Source organism: Macrotis lagotis, chromosome 6, assembly GCF_037893015.1.
Source record: "Macrotis lagotis isolate mMagLag1 chromosome 6, bilby.v1.9.chrom.fasta, whole genome shotgun sequence".
Lineage (NCBI taxonomy): Eukaryota > Metazoa > Chordata > Mammalia > Peramelemorphia > Peramelidae > Macrotis > Macrotis lagotis.
In genome coordinates this window covers 192,097,445-192,118,768 of record NC_133663.1, presented here as the reverse complement: position 1 = coordinate 192,118,768, position 21,324 = coordinate 192,097,445, and the positions used below count along the sequence as shown (strand labels likewise).

The 21,324-nt window shown below is 36.8% G+C and overlaps 1 protein-coding gene across 2 annotated transcripts in view; it reads right to left on the bottom strand.

The window, feature by feature from the left end:
- The window catches only part of UXS1 (UDP-glucuronate decarboxylase 1), a 153,366-nt gene that overhangs the window by 78,745 nt on the left and 53,297 nt on the right, over positions 1–21,324 (bottom strand). For both annotated transcript variants that reach the window (XM_074192173.1, XM_074192174.1), the window contains exons 3-4: positions 20,209–20,257; positions 18,962–19,005 (exon numbers count right to left, since the gene is read on the bottom strand). In XM_074192173.1, coding sequence (XP_074048274.1) covers positions 18,962–19,005; positions 20,209–20,257 — 93 coding nt within the window. The remainder of the gene's footprint in view (positions 1–18,961; positions 19,006–20,208; positions 20,258–21,324) is intronic.

Below are 21,324 nucleotides of genomic sequence, written 5' to 3'. Positions count from 1 at the left end.
TGAGAGCATATGCTACCCATAGCAATGGGCTGACTAAACACCTCTTCAGAAAAGAGAGAAAGTCTAAGAAACATCAGGATTATTAAAGACAATCTAACATTTTTCAAGTGCCAGGGCTGGATCAAAAAATAATAGATTTAGGGGCGGCTAGGTGGCACAGTGGATAAAGCACCGGCCCTGGAGTCAGGTGTACCTGGGTTCAAATCCGGTCTCAGACACTTAATCATTACCTAACTGTGTGGCCTTGGGCAAGCCATTTAACCCCATTTACCTTGCAAAAACCTAAAAAAAAAATAATAGATTTAGAGTTAGTAGGGATCTAGTCTCGCCTAATTGACATTGTACAAATATATTTACTTGGAATTGTGTTCACTTTGTGAAGTGACAGAGGTGGACAGAAGCGAAGACAATAATTTGAGAATACAATCTATATATGTATTCTTTTACTTTTCCAAGATGTTCAAGTTGGAACAGAACCTATAGTTTGAAGACATTCCTTTTACAAATGAGGGTACAGAGGCCTATAAAAGGCTAAATGACTTCCCCAAAATCCTTCAGAGAATCACTAGCAGGGCCTAGGCAAGCAACTTAGTGTTTGGACACATGTGATTTAATTTTTTCCCCCACTATTTCACACTTTCTTTTGCTCTTTTTGTATTATAATCCAAGGATGTAAGTGAATCTTTGGGAAAAAAGCCGTAGCTCTGTCACTATTCACTTCATTTTCCAACCTCTTAAAAACTGTATCTATTTATCTTTTAAATGAGAGGGAATTGAGAGGCTTCTAAAGAATTTAGGTTTATAGGTCAATCCCAGCAAAAACCTGAAAAAGAGCCCCAGATAGAGCAATCACAAAGAAAATCAGAACTATACCCAGAAAATCTAAAGCAAGTTCAAGAATATAAATGGGACTGAGGTCAGTCAGTTCTGGAAGAAGGACTATGCTAGGGAAGCCAGATTAAGCTACTATAAATGGTCCTGAAGACCACTGATGTTCTTAAGAAAGAGGGAAGGGGAAGAGTAGTAAGCTAGCACAAGCTTCAGCAATGGTGGCCTGAAGCCAGAAACTGGTCCTGGCCTGTTAGAATGGAAGAAAGGGACAGAGAAATCCTTCACAGATCACTGAACAGGGTAACAGGACCTTGCTGGGTATGCCTTGGAGTAGGGAGGCATAGCAGGAAGAAGTAAGGAGGAGGATGGGGGAGAGAGGAAAGAGCAGTTTTCAAGAACCAACTCTCAACTGGGGACTGTTGAAGAAATCAGTGGTCCAAACAGGACCCTTAGAGTAAACCAACAATACAGGAAATGGACACAGAAGCTAAGGATTGAGGGAGAGAGTAGGGTCTAGCAACCCTAGCTAGTAGCATCCAGACTACTGGATGGAAGGACCAAACAGGGCTTCACCATCCACAGTACAAAGACCCAATTTAAGTACTGAAATGCGAAATATGAGTAGGCAGGAGAAAAAAAAATCATAATGAATAAATGAAAAAGGCTAAGAGGAACCAAAGCAGCAAACTCAGAAAAAGAGAGCAACTCCAAGTACAAACAAAAACTTCAAAAGCAGTATCTCGATCACAAGAACTATATGAGTAGATGGAAAGATGAAAGATGAAATTTTTAAAATGAAGTTAGATTTCTGGAGAAAAAAATTTGGAAGGAAAATAAATAGTTTCAAACAGAACATGAAAAACCTTATCAATGTAATTAACTCCCTGAAAAACAGAATGCAATGGATTACAGGGAATAAAAATGAATTTTGTCTAACTTTTAAAAAAAAATTGGAACACTTAATTACTTTCAATAAAGAGTGGGGATACAATAAGACAAAGACAAAATACTCCCTGCTTACGATTAACTATTGGGGAAAAATACAGCATTTACCAAAATAATTTTAAGGACAATGCACTTGTAATAAATCACTTAATCACTAAACATCTATCAAGTGCCTACTATGTGCCAGATATTATGCTAGTAACTGAAGAAATCAGAAAAGGTCTCAGGTGTAGCAAAGCACCATTGTTTTGAAAGATGCTAGGAATTCAAAAGGTCAAGAAGTGATATATTCTGTAGGATTAAAAAAATGCCACATACAGAAACCAGCTAGCAGTACATTTTGATAAGAGAGTGTGAAGAGGAAAAAATAGAAATAGGAACTGGAAACATTATATGAGAGCCATACTATGGAAGGCATTAAATTCCAAGCTGAGGCACTTGCATTTTATCCTGGGGCAATAGGGAAGCATGAAAAATCTGAAAAGGGAGAAAGACCAAGTAGTTATATCATTTTGGCAGCTGTGTGGAAGAGTGCAGAGAGAGGATGATCAGGAAGCAAATAGACCACAGACCAGTCAAAGGCTAGAGTAATAGTTCAGACATAAGTTAATTAGGCTAAAATAGGGCAGAGTATATGTGAAAGAAGCTGTTGGAAAGACAAAATCAATAAGACTTAGCTACTAGTTGGATATGGAGGGTGGAGAAGAGGGAAGATGAAGGGAAGAGAAAGAAAGGCAGCTGTAGGAGAGATCACTTTGGCTTCTTAATAGTAAGGTAAAACTTAGAACAGCAAAGAGTTGTGAACTGGACATTGAAGGATGTACAAAATCCTTGATGATTCCTTTCTGTGATCAGGAAACATAAGATTAGGGAGCACAAAGAAAGATGCAGGCAACAGGTATAGTGTCAGGATATTAAATAGATATGTTTGCTAAGCAATGAGAATTTTAGCAATAATAGAAATGATAATGAAATCAATAACTACAACCACAGGCATTTTATCTCATTTGATCATCAAATTGTAGAAATAGTTCTATTAAAATCCCTATATTACAAATGAGGAAACCTTCCAAGGCATTAAATGACCTGTCCAGGGTTCATACAATTAATCCATTCCTGAGGTTGTATTTGAACTCAATGCACTATCTCTTTCATATAAAGGAATAGAAGAAAAGTCTTGAAAGGTAAAGTACACTAAAAGCCATATCAGAGACTTTGAAGGGAACAAAGATTTTTTAGCAATTGGATGATCAAAATAAGTTTTAGTTGGGAAATCAGCAAAATGAAAATACACACACACACACACACACACACACAAACAGAAGATGGGAGGATGAAACTAAATTGGGAGGAAGACAAGGCTTAGGTTTAAGGTCATAGAAAATGCAGAAGAAAATAATACCTCTGGAATAAGTAGCTGAGGATATAGGACTTGGGGTTCAAAAAGAAGAGGTCAAGGCTGAAGACAAACATTTAGAAGATGATACCTACAGAAAGGCAGACAATCAAGTATATTCAGTCAGCAAGCTTAGTTATGAACTTTTGGGTCGGCTTTTTTTTTTTAGAATTGTATCTCTAAGACCACTCAGGATATATTATTTCTTTATGTCATCATTATTTCTTTAAAAAGGGGGGGTATTGTAATTATTGTTATCTTCTTGGAAATTTCAAACACACCACTTAAAACATCAGAAAGTAAATTACAATGCTCCCAGGTGTGACATTATTTGAAGTTGGTGGCAGCTAATCTTCCTGAGTTCAAATCTGGTCTCAGACACTTACTGGCAAGTCACTCTATCCTGTTTACCTCAGTTTCCTCATCTGTAAAATAAACTGAACAAAGAAACAGCAACCACTCCAGCACTTTTTACCAAGAAAATCCTAAATGAAGTCATAAAAAATGAGCAAATAATAAACTTTTTAAAAAATATATAGCACATTAACTTTGAAACTACTTTTTACAAGGGGCTTTTTCCAAGGCAATGGTCACAGAGCTAGGTAATTATAAAGTGTCTAAGGTCAAATTGAACTCAGGTCCTCCTGACTCCAGGACCAATGCTCTAACCATTAATTTATACTTTTAAAATCACATGCCCCCCCCATTGCTTTATATTGTGATTAGGCAAATTCTAAAAACTATTTACTGGGGCTAGGTGGCTCAGTGAATACAGCCCCGACTCCAGAGTCAGAAGGACCTGGGTTCAAATGCAACCTCAGACACTTAATAACTGCCTAACTGTGTGACCTTGGGCAACTCAACCCTATTACCTTAAGTAAATAAAATTTTAAAAAACTATTTACTGTATTTTCTATTAATATAAATATAGAAGTCATTTCTAATAACCAAATGTATCTCCCAGGTACTCTCATGCATCCAAAATCAAAATATTCCCATGATCCTAGGGGCAGGGGAAATAAAAAAGGACCAGATCTAGTCACATAATCTGGTCATTAATCTTTTGGTCACTCACTTGAGTACACACACATTACATACACAATGCACACAGATGTGGAGACAGACACAACACATCAACACATACATATACATACATACATACATGCATACACCTCCCAGTCTGTTCAATTACCCTGATAAGTGTTTCATAAAATTTACAAATACAAGTGCCTGGCTCCCTTACTTAGGAAATCCTTACTGATTAAATATGTAAATCATCATCAAAGAAGGAGCAAAGGAAATCTCATATTTACAGTATCTTTTTCTTATAAATAAAACAAGAAAGATATATGATCTATTTGTCAGTTTATCATCTCACAAACTTAAAGGAATTTCCATTCAAGAATACAAGGATAACAGATGGGCAGATCTGCTTTCTCAGCCATATATACCATACCTGGCCAAAGGAAATCTTGTTTGTTCTCATTACAAGCAATAAAACATGAGCTATCATTGATCTTGCTCGCACAGCAAAACAAAATCTGATGAGTGAATTTGTGGATTTTTAGTTCAGGTTTTGTGAGAAATGTAGGGTGTTGGTCTTCACAGGGTGTGGAGGGGAGCCCTTAGGGAATCCATTATAAAAGGGGAATGGCCCAGCCAATCACAAGACTAGAAGAATTTTCCGAATCCCATCCCAGAAATACAAAACCCCAAACTTACTCTCAACTGGTCAAGAGTGACCTAGAGATCTTGACCTAATGCTACTGAGTTTGCACAATCCCGTGGATCTCTGAATGGACCTGGAACCCTGCCATTGACAGGAAGAGTGATGGAAAATTGTGGAAATGACCCAGAAAAGTAGGGAAACTTCGGTTTTTATCTTTTGAGGCTGATTCTAGACAATTCCAGGAAAGGAAGTCCTAGATGGGAGGCCAGGGGTCAAAAAGGCACCTCAGGGAGGGGAGGAAGAGACCCCCTCCATCCAATACCCAAGGAGAGGTGTTTGGGTAGGAAATGAGCTATCTGGGACAGCGAGGATGCTGTCCAGGGTAAAGAGAAAAGTAATTTCTTCAGATACTGCTATTCTGAAAGGCCACAAATACCCATCCAAAGACAAGTCTGTCTGGTGGCCAAGGTTTGGGTCTGATGAATGGTGAACCATAAGGTACCTTTAAATAAAGAGGAGGTGGAATATGCAGCATGCTGGATAACTGGGGATGCTAAATTATTTCTAAGCAAGTTAGAAAAAGATAAAAAAAAAAAGATCGGTGGGATCCTCTGGCCTCTCCTAGAGAGGATTAGGCTAACACGGGGGTCCAGGAGGAAAGGGAAAGTCTGGAGAGAGGAAAAAAAAAGAAATGTTTTCTAAATCAAGGAAGCCAACTGGATCCAATGCGGTGTGAGTTTGAATGTTCCTGAGGGAGTGTGTGTATTTGTTCTATGTCTTGTCTTGTGTAAGGATCTCTTTTAGGGTCTGAGGACCCAGTTTTAAAAGAAGGAAAGCTGGGAGTTGGGCCCAGGAGTTTCAGAAGGTGGGGGAGAAGGAATCAGTCCTTCCTTCTCTGAGCCAGTGGTAACTGTGCAAGGTGTGTAGAGTTAAGGGAAAGGAGGGGGATTAGTAAAGAGAAAAAGCTGTGGTTTGGGGAGAGTTTAGAAGAGCTTAAGAGAAGGGAAAGATTGAGAAATTCTAGGAGGGAAGACTTTATCCTTTAGGAGTGTCTGTCAAAGATTCCATGCTTTCTCCCTGGGTTGGGGGTAGGGGTGGTGGGTTGGACACATGGCAGACTTGATCCCATCCCCATCTTGTTAAGACTTGAATCCTTAGACTGAGTCTACCTAAGTGCCCCATGCATGGAGGGAGGGGGAGAGTTAGGAGAGCTCAAATGCTTAATCCTTAAAGGGAAAGATCCCTCCACAGGTGGGATATGTGATTGGAAAGAAAAAAAAAATGTGTAAGATCCAGGGGTTAAGAGACTCCTTTATTGAAAGGAAATCACGTTTAATGAATATCTGCCAGCCACGTGGCCTGAGTGATGACTCTCATTGCTTTTAAAATTTCTGAACTAGAGTTTTGGGAAGTGTGCTGAGGGTTTTAAAAGAGGAATACTGGTGTTGTAACATTCTGACAAAGTTTGTACAGAATGGGAGGAATTAAATAACCTAGATTGTTAAATTAGTTTGGGATTAAACTATTTTAACACTACTGTAACTTTTGCAAGGAGTTATATGGTTTGGGATTTTAAACTCTATTGTAACACCTTTGGGTTAAAGAAAAGGGGTATTGGGTTAACTAAGAAGAGAAATACCTATGTTATCAGGGATGTTTACCAATTTCTTTTGGGAGAAAAGCTCTAAATGGTTTTAATGTCAAGTTTAATAATGCTAACAATTGTACTTTTATTTTGGATAGAGCTTTTGGAATGCAAGTGCTGGATTCTCTGTTTAAGGTACTCTAAAGTTTTTATCAAACTAAGCTGTTGGGAAGTTAGTTGACTTGTAATTACATTGGGGTTTTAAATGTATTATGTATGAGATTGGATTTTGAGAATTTGGGTAAAGAGACGAAAGTGTAAAGAACATGGGATATTCATTTTGCTCTAGTTCTAAGGGAAATGAGATGTTTAAATAAAAATCTTACTGTTTATGTATATTAACAATGCATGTTTAATTTTAAAGAAGTCAAGAATGTGGACTTCTCTGCAGACAGCTGATGGGGGGCTCTCAACAAACTGCAATTGTGGGCCCTATTATAAGGTAACTTATTGATGAATAACATTTTTATCAGTTATGTGATTCCTTTGTAACCACAAGGAGATTATATTTGCAATATTTAGCTATCTATTGTGAATGTTACTTAAATACTGTATTGTTAAAGCCTGAGATTAATGTGTGATTGCTTTGAAGGGCAATAAGGAAAATATGAAAAAGTATGACCTTTTCTGGTACAGATCTGTGGGTTCATGAATAATGTAATAATGGAGGGATTGCTTTGTACAATCTAGTAATTTGTGTGTGTTACTTTTATTGCTGTTCTCTTATAATGAAATTAATAACACATGTTGGAAATTTAAGGCTACCTAAGATGTTTTAATGGTTTTAAAGAATTCTGAAAGTAATTTGTATGTTAGGGGGCAGCTGGGTGGCTCAGTGGATAGAGCACAGGCCCCAGAATCAGGAGACCTGAGTTCATGTCAGGCCTCAAATACTCAGTGATTGTCTGGCTGTGTGACCTTGGACAAGTCACTTAACTGCTTTGAGAAAAATATCCATTTGTATGTTGAGGATGGCTAGTAGGTAAACAAGTTTATGTATAGAAGTTTCAAGCTATGTAGGTGAATTGGGAATATTTTAGATCTAGATATGTATATTCCAAAACAGTGGTTGTTTTCTTTGAAGTAAAAGCACTATATAATATAGGAAAGATAAACACAAGATAATTTAATATTTCTCTGTGCAGCCTCCTGGACAAAGGAGGCATTTATGTGTTGTAAGATACAACAGGCTGGAAGGAGGTTTCTCTAGCCAAGGGGAATCTGATATGTCATCTTTATATAGAGATAGAGTTGATATGATTTCAGACAAAGGGATGTCTCTAGGAGGAGGTAGGAGACAGGCCTGTAGGGCCAGTAATAATTAGAATACCAGGTTTTAGGCAAAGACCCAGGAAGGATGATCGAGCTTTAGGGGTTTCATTAATTGGGGCTCCATTAAGATTATAATTGGAATTTAGTGAATTGTATTCATGGAAAGTTTTAACTAGGTAAAACAACCATTTTAGATCACGGGACTTTTAATTTTCTCTTATGTCAGATACCAGGATGGTCAACAAAAACATTTACTGGGTAAATGTCATGTTCTTGGAACCAAGGAAGCCAATGGGCCAAGGATGTCAGGTGAAAGGGATGGGCAGCCAAAGGGGCAGCTTGTCAGTATGGCTGAGGTTGGACCCCTTTGACTTGATTTTCCCAAAATGATATTTGGATAATATCTCATCTGGAAAAATAAATCTGGCCTAAGACATTTGACTTACCCATGTGACCTCTGCCTGGACACTGACATTCAATACTCAAAGGAATTTTCCTTTAATGTCCTGGAAAGTTTTAGGTAAATTAGATCTAATAGCCAGAGATGGGTTAAGTGTCTGCTATCAGCTACATGCTAAGATAGGAATTAGGTTTCCTTAGTTTTTGTATTAGAGGGGATATTTAGATAAGAAGAATGGGAAATTCTTAGGATAATTACAGTTTCAAGTTCTAGTTTAAGGAAATTTGCGTTAGATAAGTATACCAGGAAAAAGAAAATATGGGAATATTTGGGGAAAAGAAATTCATTTTGGTTAAGGATGTCATTAAGGGATCGTTGTTGTAATGAGAAAAGGTTAAAATTGTTTTATTTTAAGCCAGATGCTGGGTACTCTTAGAACAAAGGCAACTGTTGAATGTATGTGTATGGAGCAAACTCCCAATGAGAATGATCACATTGACTCAAGCTTGTGAGTTTGCTCAGGTAGTAAAATACTAATGGAAGTTTGCATTAAAAGTGAACCATGTGTGTCAATATGGCAATAAGGCAAAATGTAAATTGTAATAAGCTTCAGAATCTCACTGTTTAGTGATGGAAGCATGTGTTTTGATCTGAATAAGATGTTAAGCAGTTTCTCTACCAGAAGACAAGGTCTCAAGGAGTCACCTGAGCTGCAGAGGACTTTTTGGAACAGATTCAGAAGCTGCTGAAGGATATTGGATGCCTCCAAGGGAGAAGAGAAGAGAGGAGAGACACTGGACCAGTTATCTCCACCATCTCTCAACTATATCTTCATTGTTTATCTATAACTTCCCCTTGACTCTGTAAATGTGACACCCCTACTTATGCCCTTCTTATGGAAAGGAAGAGAGGCAGGGTGAAAATGTTCTCTATTGAGAGAGAAAGAGGGAGATTATTGGGTGGCATTATTATAGCTATGTGAGTCTGTATAGGGAATGAGTCCTATCTCTGATTTAGACAACAGGGTGTTAGTAAGGTGGGAGGAGAGTCTAGCTGGCAGAAGTCAATGCCCAGTCTTTTGGTGTGGCTGTTGGCCTTTCTATAGTTCACAGCAGTTTGAGAATTGGCCTTGGGTACCCCTGGGTCTGGCCTAGATTCTCAGTCCCTGGTCAGAGGTGCACTGTTGGCACTAACACCAGTTCCATGTGACCGAATCAGTTCGGGTTGACTATTGTTTATAACTGGCTGGCCAGGATATTTGCCTGGGGAGTAGCAAATGTCCAGACATGTCTAGAAGCAAGGTACATACATTCAGGACTCAACAACTTAGATATAGGTGGCCTCAGACTCATGTGAGATGAATGGTGGTACCTGGATCCCTCGTAAAGATGCGAAAACTGGGGCATTTGTTAAGGGAAACTGATGAGTCAGTATGGACTTGCTTTCCTTGAAATGGCCATTTGCAAGAAAGATAATTTAAATTATCACTAGGTATATTAGCTATTCTTAGGGTTGATGCAATGGCACAAAATCAGGAATTTAGTTTGGATTTTGGAGCCAGGAAGACGTTTCTAAAGACACTGGTATAAAAACTTGCAGTGGAAGGAGGTACAGCAACTTTGGAAATGTACCTATTATCATGATTATATGGCCTATTTAAGAGGGCCCCTTGGAAGTAAAGAGGAGGAACAGTATTATCCATTTGTTGGAAACTATTCCTGGAAGACCAATTAGCACTAGAGGGACATTATTGGATTTGTAGGACTGCTGCCTAGACCCAGTTGTCCGAAGAGTTGGTCAGGGTGTTATCTAGACTTAAGGGTCTATAACTTGGGCACAGGATGGGAGTTGTGGCTATGGAACACCAATTTATATCCTGAATAGGCTCATAAGACTCCAAGTTGTAGTGGAAAAATTACCAATCACACAGCTAGGGCCTTGGACTTGCTGGCTGACCAAACAAGAGAGGTGAGTATTCAACATAGCTTGACTACCTGTTGGCCAAGGAAGGAGGAGGCTGTGGTAAACTGAACTTGTCAAGCTGCTGCCTAAAGATAGATGACAATGGGCAGGGGGTAAAGAAGATAACTAGGGATATTAGAAAGTTAGCACATGTTCCAGTCCAAACCTGGACAAGCCCAATTAGTACCTCTTGGATGAATTGGTTTACTGGTTCATGGTAGAAACAGTTACTGGGTATCTTACTATTGGCCCTAAGTGGGAGAATCCTATTAGCCATGTACCTCTCCCATGTGTGATCCAGTTAATAACTCAAATAGTACAAGATTTTATCAGCAAAATTAGGACTGGTGTATGGCTCTAATAAGGAAGAGGTAAAGATATTGATAGGGAAAGTCAGTAGTCCTATCAAGGATGAGAATTTTGTATTAATTTGAGGAAGACACTGCTGGTGAAGTGTGAAGACCAAGTTGTTATTGAAAAGAAAAGGGGAGAGTTGTGAGAAATGTAGGGTATTGGTCTTCATAGGGTGTGGAGGGGAGCCCTTGGGGAATCCATTATAAAGGGGGAATAGCCCAGTCAATCACAAGACTGGAAGAGTTTTCCTAATCCCATTCTGGGGATACCAAACCCCAAACCTGTTCTCAACTGGTCAAGAGTGACCTAGAGATCTTGACCTAATGCTACTGAGTTTGAGCGATTAGGTAATTGAATATTAACCCACACACCCCGTGACAATTAGGGTTCATTAGCATACCATTCCTGGGATGATGTGGTGGGATCAAATTAGGGGCATATCATGGAATGGGTGGACCTCTTAGATTGTAACTCAAACTTTGAGAGCCTATGAACATCCAAGAGGGAGGGGAAGACCTGACTTTGAAGACTGAGGTACCCATATCTACCCATATCTTGTAAGGTTCATGAATAAAATGTACAATTCTCTCATTCTAGCTGGTTTTTCTTTTCATTCATTTATAACAGGTTTCAATAAATATGAACCATGACAGAAAAATTTCCATCAACAATACCTTTACTTCTATCTTTAAGTATGAATAAAATATCTTTCATTTGCTCCAGGGAGCGATTAAATGGGCAATTTGCCAGATTTAATTGAGGACAGAAAGGGAAAGGATTAAGATTATTTACATCCCTGTATAAGCCAATTTAACTTTACAAACCAGAATAGCCTTTCCAGGTCAAAACTTCCTAAAATGTTCTTGCATTAGAATATAGAAGTTCTTCCAGGGAAGGAACTGTATCTGCTTTCTGCTTATATACTTTTGGTTAGCACAGTATGTTCTTAATACTTTTTAATTCATTCATTAAAACTAAATCACAAACTTTCTTACCTTTAATCATGATTTTCTTTCTTTTCCTTTTTAAACCTGGAGTTGATAAACAGAATTCCCATAAAACTGAAAAATGGCCGTTGTACAAAATTATCTGTTGTAAAAATCAATAAACTATGTGGTGCTCTGCAGTTTTTGAATAGTTTTTGGGTCTATCACTAACTTATTCAGGGACCTTTGGGTAAGCCCCTTCCCTGATCTGTGAATTTCAATGTTGTCTTCTATAAAATGAGTATTTTATATTAGAAAAATATTTTCTAAGGTTCTATATAAATCTGACATTTTAAGACAGTTATTTGAACCTCATGGCACTTTGAAAAATGACTGAACAACAAAAAGCACTATGAATTATTCTTAATTTTGCATGAGTCTTCGTTATCTACTCTAGATTTTTTTAAAGGCCACAGGCAATGCTGGACCCATCTTTGTACTTCCACTGCACCCCTAACATAGTCCTTTCTACATAGTTGGAGTTCAGTAAATATTTGCTGAATGAATGAATCAACTTAATCATCTGAGAGAAGGGGGCAAAAGGCTTGGCTAGATTCCTTTTCCCATGTGGAATCTTGGCAAACCAGGCTCTGCCAAGTCTTGGAAATAACTTGTTAAACAAAAGAGTTCTTTGTAATGTTTGCATTATGGATTTTATCTGTAGAAACTAGTAAGGTAAACAGAAATTGAGGTGAATGCCAGGGATACAGTACTGGCTTTTGATGAGCCCACTCAAAAGTAATCCCCAGTATCCTCCTTACTGGGTATAGTGCAAAGAACACTGGTTATGGAGGAAAAACACGATTGAGAGTGAAGAGATCTAAGTTCTAGACCCACTTCTACTAAAAATAGTTAAACACTCTAACCTCTCTGGAGCTAGGGATGTGGTGCCCCTACAATCTGGAAAAATCCTTTTAGAAGTTTTTGGCCCTCCCTTCACACCACAGAAGAAATCTGAATTATCCTAGAATGTAAAGACTGTTTATATTATACAATATTTTCATATATTTTATGTATTTATAAGTTTCTGAGTGGTCTACTGTCCTTTGTGTGTGGAACTTCGACAAAACTTCTCCTTAAATTTTCATTTAATTTCTTATGATTTCATCTTATGATATATTGAAACCATGATGGGGAAAGTTGCAATGTAGAAGGAACACCTATATTTCTAAGGTCTCTTTCAGTTGATAATTGATGATTCAAGCTGATTTATACTACCTCTTACTTTCAACTCTCCTACACACATTACCTAGATCTCATCTAAAACCTGCTTTTCTTACTAGGAGACATAATCATATACATTTGATATTCCCTCAGACAACTGAATCTCTCAGTTCCTCAACTTACTCATTTCCCATGACCTTTTCCTCCACTCCACCTCAACTACAGAGAGGTTAGACCATAGACACTGCCATCCCCCTCCAAGTACTCCACTCTCATGTATATGAACACTTATCCTTCCTCACATGTACTATCCTAACTCTGAACTTCGTCCTCATTCAATTCCTTTACTCTTCAGTTCTTTGTGTAAGTAAAACTCTTTCTTCCTCTAACCAGATTACTTCATTACCCAATTCAATTCTAAAATACCCTCAACAATGGAGTTTCTTGTCTCTTTATCTTATTGCTTGTTATGTCATGACAAGAACCAACTGGATTTCTTGTGCCATAGCCATAAGGGGCCTTCGTGGCCTTCAATTCATTTGCAGCTAAACAAAGTTGGAGAAAATTATGAAACTGCATTACATCCACTAAAAATTAATGTTACATAATCTTACATTGTATCTCACTCACAATCCCATTCCAAATCTTTCCTTTTCTCCCTCACTTTCCAAACCTTTTCAGTCCCATTCCCATGGCACTCCTCCCCAAGAGCTCCCTCTTCTCATATCACTCAGATCCTGTGGCCCTTCTCCTATTTCTTGGATCCTATGCAAACTCATTCCAGGCAGTTGGGTGGCATAATAGATCTGGAGTTTAGATGATATGAATTAAAACCCAGTCTCACTCACATACCTAAGCCATGTGACCCTAGGGATATGACTTGACTTTCTTCCTGCCTCAATTTCTTATGTTAAATCGAAATAACATTTGCAACCTTAAAGTGCTATATAAAGATCATTTCATCCCATCTTCTCCAGATTATTTTCAGTCCTCTTTGCTGGATCTTCATCAAGACCATAATTATTTATCTTAGGTGTCTCAAGGCTCTCTTCTACTAGTGGACTAACTCTTTTCCCTGTTATATAATTTGGTGACTTCATCAGGTCCTATGTATTCAATTAGTATTCTTATGCTAATGATTCTCAGTTCTGTCTGGTACTACCTTTTCTTTTGACCTCTTGTCTCACTTCTCCAACAGTTTATGAGATATCTTGAATACAATATCCTATGAACATTTCAATACATGTTCAATATAGAATTCACTATCTTTCTGGCCTCCCCCACATCTTCCCTTCTTTTCAAATTTCCTTTCAGGTATACCTCCAACCACTCGGTTTCCCAGGCTCATAACCTCCTTGTCATCCTTGATTTCTAACTCCAAATCATCTACATCCAATTTGTTGCCAAGGTCTAAGGATTCTACATTCTTATCATCCTGGAGCACATCCAATCTCTCACCTGACATGACCAGGCCTTTATCACTTATTTTACTGTTCAGTTGTTTCACTGTGTCTGACTATTCATGATCTCATTTGGAATTTTCTTGTCAAAGAATGGTTTGCCATTTCCTTCCTCAGCTCATTTTTCAAAACTGAGGTAAACAGGTTTAAATGACATAGCTAAGATATAACTCAAACTGCATTTGAATTCAGGTCTTCCTTAACTCCAGGCTAGGTACTCTGTTCACTATACCACTGAGTTGCCCCTTCCTTATCACTTTATTCCAGGACTATGGAAATAACTTTCTTGTTGATCACCTTGCTTCAGGTCTTTCCCCAATTCCACTCCATCCTCCACCAGATGTAGTTTCCTAAAATGTGAGAAATGTAGGGTGTTGGTCTTCACTGGGTGTGGAGGGGAGCCCTTAGGGAATCCATTACAAAGGGGGAATGGCCCAGCCAATCCCAAGACTGGAAGAGTTTTCCTAATCCCATTCCAGGAATACCAAACCCCAACAGTCAAGAGTGACCTAGAGATCTTGACCTAATGTTACAGAGTCTGAGCAATTAGGTAATTGAATATTAACCCCCCCACCCCGTGATTGGGGTTCATTAGCATACCATGCCTGGGATGATGTGGGGGGGATCAAATTAGGGGCATAACATGGAATGGGTGGACCACTTAGATAGTAACTCAAACTCTGAGAGCCTATGAACATCCAAGACCATAAATTACCTGACTTTGAAGACTAATTCCTGCCTCATGCCTAGATGAGGTAACCATATGTTGTAAAGTGTATCTTGCAAAGTTCGTGAATAAAATGTGCAATTTTCTCTCACTTTAGCAGGTTTTTCTTTTCATTCATTTATAACATAAAATGAAGGGCTGACTATGCTGGCCACCCCATTTGATTAACTCCAGTACTAAATATGAAATCCTTTTTTTGTAAACTTAAAACCCTTCACAACCTGGTCCATTCCTAACTTATCATTCTTTTAGATTTTAACTTCCTTCAAGGTACTCTAGAATCCAAAGTACTCTATAATCTAGAATCCTTGCTATTTCTTACATATGCTATCTTGAGACTCGTCCCTGGTTAACCCCCATGCCTCCCAGCTTCCTTCAAATCTTAGATCAAATTCTATTTCTAAAAGAGGTCTCCTCCAATGCTGATGTTCTTCTATTAGCAACAATTTCCTCTGTATATATCATGAACATATATCATTGTTTGTACAACTTTTGAGAACAGAGACTATTTTTTACACCTATTCTTTATATTCCCAGTGTTTACCATAGAGCTTGGCAAAGAAAGTAATTAATCAATGTTGCTGACTTGACATAGTCTAGAATTAATCTTACACCTCCCACCCCTTGGCCAAAAAAGATAGTCACCTAGGAATGACTCAGGACTGCTCTAGATCAAAGCTAGCTGGCCCAAAAATAAGCCATATTTCTAGGTTTGAATAAAAACTGAGATCAGCTTTAGGAATTTGCCTTAATGCCCATATGTATCTCAAGTTCCTTTCCAGGAATACTGAGTGTGAGCTGGCATTAAGAAAATTCAGTATTTTACTGTTTTTAATCTTGACTATTAAAGTAGTTTCCCAATTAATCTTCTTGGCCTCCCAGTGTCTACTATAAAGCACTGCCAGATTCCTGTCATTCCTACAATTATGTTATAGACCTGCTCAAAAGCATTCAATGACTACTGAAGAAAATAGAAATTCCTCACTCTAGCATCTAACACTATCCAAAAATCTTGATTGCAATACACAATTCTAGCTTTACTTTTCACTAATTACCTAACACATACCTGATACCTTAAATATACCTTGTATTTTCTATATTTAAGCTATTTTCTACATATAAACTCCTTGACAACAGGAATCATGGTTAATTTTTCTCCGTATCCTCCTACATGGTAGGAGCTCAGTAAATATTTGTTAAAGGCAATGACTCGATGAATATCAATCTATAAGTCAAATTAAAAAGACTCATGATAGAAAATGTTATTTACATCAAGAGAAAGAACTGATGAATTTGAATGAGGAATGAAGCATTCTATTTTTACTATATTTTCATTTATTGTTCCTTACATTTCCTTTTGTTGTTCTTCTTTTTCAACATGACCAATATACATATATGTTTTAGATGATGAAACATATATAGCCTATATCAAATTGCTTACCATTTTAGGGAGGGAAGAAAAGAAGGAAGGAGAAAATTTAGAATTCAAAATTTTATATAAAAATGAATTGTCCATTATAAGCAAACTAGAAGATCAAGGAATAGTTTACCTGTCAGATCTATGGAAAGGAAAGCAGTTTATGACTAAGGAAGAGATGGAGAACATCACTAAAAACAAACTAGATACTTTTGATTATATTAAATTAAAAGGCTTTTGCACAGACAAAACCACTGTAACCAAGATCAAAAGAAATGTAGTAAACTGGGAAAAATCTTTAACAACTAGTGTTTCTGACAAAGGACTCATTTCTAAAATATACAGAGAACTGAGTCAAATTAAAAAAAAAGTCATTCCTCAACTGACAAATGGTCAAAGGATATGCAAAGACAATTTACAGCTGAGGAAATCAAAGTGATCCATAGTTATATGAAAAAGTGCTCTAAATCACTGCTGATTAGAGAAATGTAAATTAAAATCTCATACCTCTCAGACTGGCCAATATGACCAGAAAGGACAATGATCATTGTTGGAAGGGTTGTGGGAAATCTGGGACCCTAATACATTGTTGGTGGAGTTGTGAACTCATCCAACCTTTCTGGAGAGCAATTTGGAACTATGTTCAAAGTGCAACAAAAATGTGCATACCTTTGATCCAGCAATACCACTACTGGATCTATACCCTGAGGAGATGTTGAAAAAGGGTAAAAACATCACTTGTACAAAAATATTCATAGCAGTCTTGTTTGTAGTGGCAAAGAATTAGAAATCAAGTAAATGTCCTTCAATTGGGGAATGGCTTAGTAAACTGGTATTTGTATGTCATGGAACACTGTTGTTCTATTAGAAACCAGGAGGGATGGGAATTCAGGGAAGCCTGGAGGGATATACATGAACTGATGCTGAGTGAGATGATGAGCAGAACCAGAAAAACACTGTACACCCTATCAGCAACATGGGAGTCATGATCAACCTTGATGGACTTGCTTATTCCATCAGTGCAACAATCAGGGACAATATGGGGCTGTCAGCAATGGAGAATATCATCAGTATTCAGAGAAAGAACTGCGGAGTTTGAACAAAGACCAAGGACTATTGTCTTTAATTTAGAAAAAAAAACTGATATCTTATTGTCTGATCTTGCTACCTCTTATACTTTATGTTTCTTCCTTAAGGATAGGATTTCTGTCCCCATCACATTCAATTTGGATCAATGTATACCATGGAAACAATGTAAAGACTGACAAATTGCCTTCTATGGGGGATGGGGGAGGGAATAAAGATTAAGAGGAAAATTATAAAACTCAAAATAAATAAAATCTTTTAAAAAATGAATTGTCTTTACATGCACAACTGGAAAAAATAAAATCCCATTTGAAAGGAAAAAAATTCTTCAGTTTGTCACAATACCCTCCCCACTGAGAATTTTGCCAAATCAAACTGAACAACAACAAAAGCGATCTACTAAGTAAAAATTTGAGATCACTTAATAAATCTGATTTTCTGGTTCAGGGCTCTGATTTAGCAGTAATAGTCATTCGTTCCAGTCACAGGCTAAAGGCTCTATTATTTAATGTGGGTAAAGAAACAGGAGACAAGTTCTTTAGAAAGTAGTAAGTGATGTATACATTTGGAAAGGTAAGAAAAGGAAACCTAGAATTTAAGTCATTTTTTAAAAATATATTACCCTAATATTTAAAAATTTTAATGTTTTTCAGGAAGACAGCTTTCTTATTTCTGACAAAGGAAAAACCATCTTAAAATAGTGTTTAAAGAGAAATAATATATATCTTCATTCTTTCTAAGCTACATCTGTCTATGTGCATATATATTATATACATATTTAGGTGTCCAAAAATATACAAACATATCACATATATACATAAACAAATAGAATTATTTTTGACGAGATCTGTGATTTTATTAATTCAAAGGGAACTTTCAGGCAAAAAATTTCTTCTACCCATGCAGATTAGCATATACACTGCAATTTTTAGTTTTAATAGAGTCACCCAGGACTCTCACAGGTTTAATAAATTTCCTTGGCTTATGCATATAGTATGTATCAAAACATTGAAACAGAGGTATTCCTGACTTGGCAATCAGCCTTCTATTTATTTCTAAATATTATATTGGGGCAAGTACATAGTATAGTATATAGAATTCCTAGAGTCAGTAAGACCTAAGTGAAAATCAGGATTCAGGCACTAGTTGTATGACCCTTGATAAACCCCTTAGCCACTATCTGCCTCAGTTTCCTCACCTGTAAAATGGGATAATAATACCACCTAGCTCCCTGGTATTATGAATATCAAATGAGATAACTAGCATAAAAAAGCAGAGCACAATGTCTGGAAGTTGTAGAAATGTATGCACTATAATTGTTATTATTGTTATTGTTATTATTATTATCCATCTTCCTATCCCTAACACTCTCCCCTTACCCCTCCATCAACATAAATACACAAACTCCACAACCTAGCAAATTAGCTCTTAAAGCATTCATTAATTTTTCTAGCCATTTTTTATTGCTAAAGGAAACACTTTTGCCTACACAAGAGTATGTCTGTGTGTATACCCCCCACACACACAAAGAGAAACTTACTCAAATGATTTATTTATCCACACATATTAAGAGATATTTAACTGAGATACTTAACAAGACCCTTTCTGATAACTTGCCTTAAACTTATTCTATAGAAATTTACTTACCTTTTTTCCAAGTCTCTGATTTTCTCTCTCAATGGTGCAACGGCCTACAATAACGACAAAAATAAATTTTGAAGAATTCAAGACCTCTCCCCATCCCGAAACATACAGACTGTTCTTTTACAAGTAAGCAAAATGTCTTGTAGACATAATACAGAAGGTTAACAATATTTCCCACTGTTCATTTTCAAAATGAAATAAAAATGTACTACAACTTGGATTCAGCTGTTACTCTAAACAACTAGGGGTAGGCATATGGTGCTCCTACTTCTTGAGATGCCTAGGGCTTTGGTAGAAGATAATAACTGTATCTACCCCCCAGAGCAGGGAGTTTCAAGTTCAAAACCAAACAGATGGACACCAGCCATATCCTTTTCTTAACAAAGTTTTCTTTTCCTACTTGGGCTTTCAAATGATCAACATTTTGTTTGTGAAACTGATTTGGTTTGAGCAAGTGAAGTAGTTTCTCCAGTGTGTTTATGTGTTGTTAGGGAGCAAAAAATTCTTGAGTTAGCACAATTCATGGTCTTCTAGAAGTGATTCATTTTGTAATTCTTTTTTTTTTAAATGTAACAATGTGAGTTTCTAGTTTCTTTATCACATAGGTGTCTTGGCTTTTCCAACAAGCAAGAAAGTAAAGCAAAATAAGTCAGTCTTGTGTTTTTTTCTCTTCTTTCTTCTTCTCTTCCTTATCATCTTTTTGATTCTCCTCCTATTCTGTTTTTCTTTTTTCCTCTTTCTTCACCCCCCCCCCTCAATTTCTTGCACTTGCTAAGAAGGATTTCAATGAATGGTGAGGGATTAAAATTTTTTTGGGTTAATTAAAAAGAATGAAATATTTTAAAACCTGTACTTTAAAAAAAATTAAAGTGAAGGTGTCTTTTGTAATGTAATTGGAAGAGCTAGGGGAAAAAAATCTCTTCCAAACAGTTATTATGACCTTTTCAGGCAAAACTGAAGAAGAAAAAAGAAAACAAAAATAAAAACAAATGGTATGGATGACCAGATCCCATCACAATAAAGGTATCAGGGCAGACTCCAAACTGAAACCCAAGATTGTGCAGTCACAGAATCTCAATTCAAAAACAGATCCACTATTTCCAAAGTGACTTTGAATCAGTCTTTTAACCTCTCTTGGCTGCAGCTTCTTCACTGACAACATGAAAACAGAATCAGATGACCTGTAAGTTCCTGTCCAGCTAAAATTATTTAGATCCTTATTATCAGAGGAATAAACAAAGTAAACTAACCTCTTCTATCTTAATTTCTATTTTTTGTTCTCCATTTTCCTGTAAAGACCTAGGAAAAGAAAGTCAAAAATCTAAAGTCAGTTGAATAATTTTTATGATTTCAAACAATTATTTTAACATAAATTGAATTATCAGAGCCAAATAAATTAAATTCATATATCCCCTAAATGTCTTTAATAAGTCCCCTTTCTAAATCAAGGCTCTATTCACCTTCATTAAGAATCTAAGTAATCTCATTCCCACATTACGCCCCAAAACTGTCTTAAAAGTTAAGAAGTAAAACTTAGTTAAAAAAATAAAAAAGGTATGCTACAGGATCCTTCATTATATTTAAGGGTGTGGGTTCTGTATACTAGAGCTTTCTTGGGCATCCAAGACAAAATGGAGCCCTTTCAAGTAATATAACAGAGCTCCTTTACATGGGATCAGTGCACACCACACCTAGACACACAGAAGACTCTTTGTTGATGAAACATACATATGCCACAGTGGTAAAAATCAGATCAACATTTTTCCCACCCAGTTCAGAAAAATCTGTTGGTTAAAAAAAAAAAAAAAACATTGAGAGGTAAAAATTGAAAAGTAAGAAATACTAAAGTAAAAAAAGAATAATCTTGTCCTTGGAAACTTTAGACATCATTACAAATAGCAACAATAAAATATAAGTTAGTATTTAACAAACAAGAGTTATTGTGACCACCCTAACAAAGAATTAAGAAAGAAAAAAGATAATAAGAATTTTCTTTTAATGATTTCTGGAAAAACCTAAAATATGTTTAAAACAGCAAAACAGTTTTTCCTCCCTAAATACAAAGATATTCAAGGGCATACTAGTACTACATAACCACATAAAATTTGTAAATAACCTACTAATTAACTCAAACACTATATCAACAGCAAAAGTGTACATAGTAATATAAACTGGATAAATAGTATATCATTGCAGAGATCAAGAATTTGCTCATATGATTTGCGGCACCAACAAGATTCAATTTAAGCAAACTTAGACCTTTCTTCTTCCCATATTCAGATTTTTAAAAGTCCTTTTAAATCAATGAAATGGACTCAGGGGAGAAAAAAACAATACATCAACTGTGTTTTCCTTCTCCCTAATCC